Source organism: Dendrobates tinctorius, unplaced genomic scaffold (assembly GCF_039654945.1).
Source record: "Dendrobates tinctorius isolate UK_male_01 unplaced genomic scaffold, ASM3965494v1 ptg000136l, whole genome shotgun sequence".
NCBI lineage: Eukaryota > Metazoa > Chordata > Amphibia > Anura > Dendrobatidae > Dendrobates > Dendrobates tinctorius.
In genome coordinates this window covers 112,501-118,416 of record NW_027361804.1, presented here as the reverse complement: position 1 = coordinate 118,416, position 5,916 = coordinate 112,501, and the positions used below count along the sequence as shown (strand labels likewise).

General features: G+C 51.6%; 1 protein-coding gene across 1 annotated transcript in view; it reads right to left on the bottom strand.

Moving 5' to 3' along the window:
* Nucleotides 1–2,923: 2,923 nt before the first annotated feature.
* Nucleotides 2,924–5,916, bottom strand: part of ETNK1 (ethanolamine kinase 1) — an 82,065-nt gene continuing 79,072 nt past the window's right edge. The window contains exon 8 of the mRNA XM_073543995.1: nt 2,924–5,549. Coding sequence (XP_073400096.1) covers nt 5,477–5,549 — 73 coding nt within the window. The 3' untranslated portion in view covers nt 2,924–5,476. The remainder of the gene's footprint in view (nt 5,550–5,916) is intronic.

Genomic DNA, 5,916 nt, shown 5'->3' with positions numbered 1-5,916 from the left:
ATCAATTTGTGGTCCTCACCGATCACAAGAATCTGATGTATCTGGAGTCGGCCAAACGCTTGAATCCTTGACAGGCTAGATGGGACTTGTTTTTCACGCGTTTTAATTTTGTGGTCTCTTTTCTTCTGGGCACTAAGAATGTTAAGGCAGATGCCCTTTCTAGGAGTTTCTTTGCCGATTCTCTTAATGTGACCGAGCCTACTACCATCCTAGGTGAGGGGGTAGTTCTTTCTGGCATTTCGCCAGATTTGAGACGCGCTCTGGAGGAATTTCAGGAGGATAACCTGAGCGTTGCCCTCTGGGTAGATTGTATGTTCCTGACCAGTGGAGAAAGAGTGATGTCTGAAGTCCATTGCTCCGCATTGGCTGGTCATCCAGGTATTTTTGGTACCAGAGATTTGGTGAGTCGGTCGTTTTGGTGGCCTGCCTTATCTCGTGATGTCAGGAATTTTGTACAGTCCTATGAGACTTGTTCTCGGTCTAAACCCTGTTCTCGTTCTAGTGGGTTGCTGATGCCCCTGCCGATGCCCAAGAGGCCATGGACCCATATCTCAATGGATTTTATTTCTGATCTTCCTGTCTCTCAGAGAATGACTGTTATCTGGGTGACTTGTGATAGATTTTCGAAGATGGTCCATCTTGTACCACTCCCAAAGTTGCCATCTTCCGCTGAGTTGGTGCCCTTGTTTTTACAACAGGTGGTTCGGTTACATGGGATTCCTGAGAACATTGTATCCGATAGAGGGGTCCAGTTTGTTTCCAGATTCTGGAAAGCCTTTTGTTCCAATCTGGGAATTCAGTTATCCTTCTCCTCTGCGTTTCATCCCCAGACCAATGGGCAGACTGACAGAACCAACCAGACCTTTGGAGTCTTATTTGAGATGTTTTATATCTGCTGATCAGGATGATTGGGTCTCATTTTTGCCCTTGGCCGAATTTGCGCTGAACAATAGAGCTGGTTCTGCCACTTTGATGTCACCCTTTTTCTGTAATTTTGGGTTTCATCCTCGATTCTCTTCAGGGCAAGTGGAATCTTAGTCCTGCCCAGGTGTGGACACTGTGGTTGTGAGAATGCAGCAGATATGGGACCAAGTGGTGGATAAGTTGTCCCTCTCTCAGGAAAAGGCCCAGCGTTTTTCCAACCGGCATAGGACCATTGGTCCCCGGTTTAAAGTGGGTGATATGGTTTATTTGTCGTCTAAGAATATTCCTATGAAGGTTGCATCTCCAAAATTTAAGCCAAGATTTATTGGACCTTATAGAATTTTGGAGATTCTTAATCCTGTTTCTTTTCGATTGGCTCTTCAAGTTACGTTCAAAATCCATAACGTATTTCACAAGTCACTGTTGAGGAGGTTTGTTGAGCCAGTGGTTCCTGTGGCGGCACCTCCTGACCCTGTATTGTTTAAAGGCAATGTGGAATATGAGGTAGAGAAAATATTGGATTCTCGTTTGGTTAGACGAAAGACTCCAGTACTTGGTCAAATGGAAGGGTTTTGGCCAGGAGGATAATTCCGGGGTCTCTGCCTCTGATATTCATGCCAATAAATTGGTTCGTGCTTTTCACCGGGCCCATCCTGATCGGCCTGGTGGTATGGATGAGGGTTCGGTGACCCCTCCTCAAGGGGGGTGTACTGTTATGAGCTCATTTTCTGCTCGACAAGTTGAGAGTTCTCCTTCCGTTCTCCCTCTGGTGGTGACAGGAGGTAGTGAGGTTGGTTTAATTGGTAGTGATCTGCCACCTGGTGAGGAAGATAACGATTGGATCTCTGGAGTATCAGACTGGATATAAGACAGCCGATGCCCTATCCTGGTGCTGGTGATTCAGTCTGCTTCTCAGGTCTTGGACTTCAGCTCTGTTCCAGTCTTCTCAAGTTAAGTTGGTTTTTGCTGATGTTCACACTTGCTCTTGTTGGTCAATTCAGTTTTTTGTGTGGTCAGCCAGCCCGGCTGGGCTGAAATTCCACTCTTATTTATCTGTATTTGCCAAATTGCCTTTTTTTTGTCCCTTATTAGATTGGCCTCTTTTTGCTCTGTCTCAGAATATTTCAGAGTTCTGATATAGTGGGAGAAGTCTAGTGACTTCAGGGTTAATTTTGCCATCAGTTGTGTTGGACATTATTTTTGGTAGGGTTTTGGGCAGATTGCAGTGTCTTTCCTTTCTAGTTAGTTTGGCCCCATCGTTTGCTCAGCCTATTTTCCTGCCTTTGTGTTTTCATCTTGTTTCACCGTCAATACATGTGGGGGGCTGTCTTTCCTTTGGGGTCTGCTCTGGGGCAGTTAGTTTTCCTCTTTTCCTGCTTTAGGCTTATTTAGCTCTCCGGTTGTGACAAGGTGTCTAGGACCAACGTAGGAACGCTCCACGACTGCTGCTAGTTGTGTGTTAGGATCAGGGGTCTGCAGTCTGCATAGTTACCAACGTCTTTGGTTTTCTGAGACTTAGCTTGGGTTGTTTTTTATTTCATCCTCGGCGACCCTTTTCATAACGGAGCTCCCCCTAGTGGTGGCTGCAGACAGGATCTTATCATGTATCTCTGTATACAGGGAGTTCCCCCTAGTGGTGGCTGCAGACAGGATCTTATGTATCTCTGTATACAGGGAGTTCCCCCTAATGGTGGCTGCAGACAGGATCTTATGTATCTCTGTATACAGGGAGCTCCCCCTAGTGGTGACTGCAGACAGGATCTTATGTATCTCTGTATACAGGGAGCTCCCCCTAGTGGTGGCTGCAGACTGGATCTTATCATGTATCTCTGTGTATAGGGAGCTCCTCCTAGTGGTGACTGCAGACTTGATCTTATGTGTCTCTGTATACAGGGAGCTCCCCCTAGTGGTGGCCGCAGACATACAAGTAGGTGTACTGGAGTTCTCCCCTCTGCTCTCAGGCTGCACACGCGTCGCACTCAGTGATGACAGAGCCCGATGTTGTCAGGGTTGCTCTTTATTTCGGACCAGTCAGAGGTTGCACAGATTTCACAGTTGTTTGCGGCCGTCCTGCCTGTTCGGGTTGGAGCGGCGCTGCTGTCACTTATTGCCGTGTACAATAAGTGCTGAAATGTAGGAAAACACATTTATATAAAGACCCAATGATGACATTTTCTTTTGGTTAAGACGCAGTTTCTGTAGTGAGAGCTGAGGATTTCGGGTGGGGGCTTTACATGGGCGGGGGATACAGAGCAGCAGTGACGCCTCATCTACAATTTACAAGAGTCATTTACACGGGCTCTGTATGTACAATATGCTACATGTGGCGGCACCGAGCGCCCATCTCCGCCATAGTGTCGTATTTACACCTTCATTGAGAAATCAGTGACAAAAAAGGCAACGAGACCCCCGCCGACGGTACACGGGAGAGATGGATTAGGCGCGAGAATCCAACATGGTGCTTATGTTCAAATGGAGGCACACACACAGTGATTAGCCCAGGGCTATCACATGAGCAGCGCGACTACGACCCTGGACTGCGCAGCCGCATCAGCAGCGCGACTACACCCCTGAACTGCGCAGCCGCATCAGCAGCACGACTACAACCCTGTACTGCGCAGCCGCATCAGCAGCGCGACTACGACCCTGGACTGCGCAGCCGCATCAGCAGCGCGACTACGACCCTGGACTGCGCAGCCGCATCAGCAGTACAACCACAGCTCTGGACTATGCAGTCGCAACAGCAGCACGACTACGACCCTGGACTGCGCAGCCGCATCAGCAGCGCGACCACAGCTCTGGACTACGTAGTCACATCAGCAGTGCGACCACAGCTCTGGACTATGCAGCCACATCAGCAGCGCGACTACGACCCTGGACTGCGCAGCCGCATTAGCAGGGCGACTACGAACCTTGACTGCGCAGCCGCATCAGCAGTGCAACCACAGCTCTGGACTATGCAGTCACAACAGCAGCACGACTACGACCCTGGACTGCACAGCCATAGCAGCAGCGCAACTACGACCCTGGACTGCGCAGCCACATCAGCAGGGCGACTACGGCCCTGGACTGCACAGCCACATCAGCAGCGCGACTACAACCCTGGACTGCACAGCCGCATCAGCAGTGCGACCACAGCTCTGGACTGCGTAGTCACATCAGCAGTGCAACCACAGCTCTGGACTATGCAGTCACAACAGCAGCACGACTACGACCCTGGACTGCACAGCCATAGCAGCAGCGCAACCACGACCCTGGACTGCGCAGCCACATCAGCAGGGCGACTACGACCCTGGACTGCGTAGTCACATCAGCAGTGCGACCACAGCTCTGGACGGTGCAGCCGCATCAGCAGCGCGACTACGACCCTGGACTGCGCAGCCACATCAGCAGGGCGACTACGACCCTTGACTGCACAGCCGCATCAGCAGTGCAACCACAGCTCTGGACTATGCAGTCACAACAGCAGCGCGACTACGACCCTGGACTGTGCAGCCGCATCAGCAGCACGACTACGACCCTGGACTGCACAGCCATAGCAGCAGCGCAACTACGACCCTGGACTGCAGCCATATCAGCAGGGTGACTACGACCCTGGACTGTGCAGCCGCATCAGCAGCGCGACTACAACCCTGGACTGCGCAGCCGCATCAGCAGTGCAACCACAACTCTGGACTATGCAGTCACAGCTCTGAACTGCACATCTACTTACAGCATCAGGCACTGTGAGTCACGGCCATCAGTGGCAGCTTTACACCAAACATGGCCAGGACCTGTCAGGAACCGCCACTGGCAGCAGTCACCTCACTTTTCCAGACTTCTCTGCTACTTTCATAGTGAATTATGGGAAATTTGGGAACTCATTGCAACTGCTCCAGTTTCTGCCTCGTAGCCCGGAGACCTGTATGGCGCTGTGCGTAGAACACACATCACCCTGAAGAGGGCGCCGGCACACGAGGGGATTTTGGTTTAGCTTGTGCGCTAAATCAGCGCCGAACAATTGCCCCCCCTCCCCCAGAGGAGATCAGCGGCACATCACCGACGTCTTACCAGCATCCCGCGACTATAATACATATGTACACTACAAGGCGAAGTCTGTCACCGGCCCGCCGCCATCTACAGGCAGGCCGACGCTCGCACCGCGGCTCTAAAGTGCGTCAAGAAGAAGAGCGACCGCGGCCCCGCAGCAGAGGAGGAGGTACTGAAGGCTTCCAGTTACCGACATTCACATTGTACAGTATGAAGGGCCCCACAGGTCGTATCCAGTGGGTGAAATGCAGGAGGAAAGACCACTAGTGACGCACCACGGAGCGCGACCACAGGAGCAGGACCGGAAGGAGCGCGAGCCTCGATCCTGCACCGGCGGCAAATCAAGTAACGCTATAAATAACAGACGGAAATTATTAAATTAAAACAAAAATAAAATGTCGCCGGAATGAAGAAGAAAGGCAAGAAAAGGAAACGCCGCTGTCCAGAGCGTCCGGCGTGGCATGGTCCCGGCAGAGTCCGGTGGAGTGATGAGATCGATGGAGAACGGTCCAACGTCACCAGGTTATTCGGGAAGACTCAGAGCCATCACCTCCGGCTTCATCTGAAAGTACTGGCTCAGCCGAACAATGGCGTACCTGGGGGAGAGCGAGAATCAGCAACACACCACTAGGGGGAGAGAGCGAGAATCAGCAACACACCACTAGGGGGAGAGAGCGAGAATCAGCAACACACCACTAGGGGGAGAGAGCGAGAATCAGCAACACACCACTAGGGGGAGAGAGCGAGAATCAGCAACACACCACTAGGGGGAGAGAGAGCGAGAATCAGCAACACACCACTAGGGGGAGAGAGAGCGAGAATCAGCAACACACCACTAGGGAGAGAGAGAGAGCTAGAATCAGCAACACACCACTAGGGGGAGAAAGCGAGAATCAGCAACACACCACTAGGGGGAGAAAGCGAGAATCAGCAACACACCACTAGGGAGAGAGAGAGCGAGAA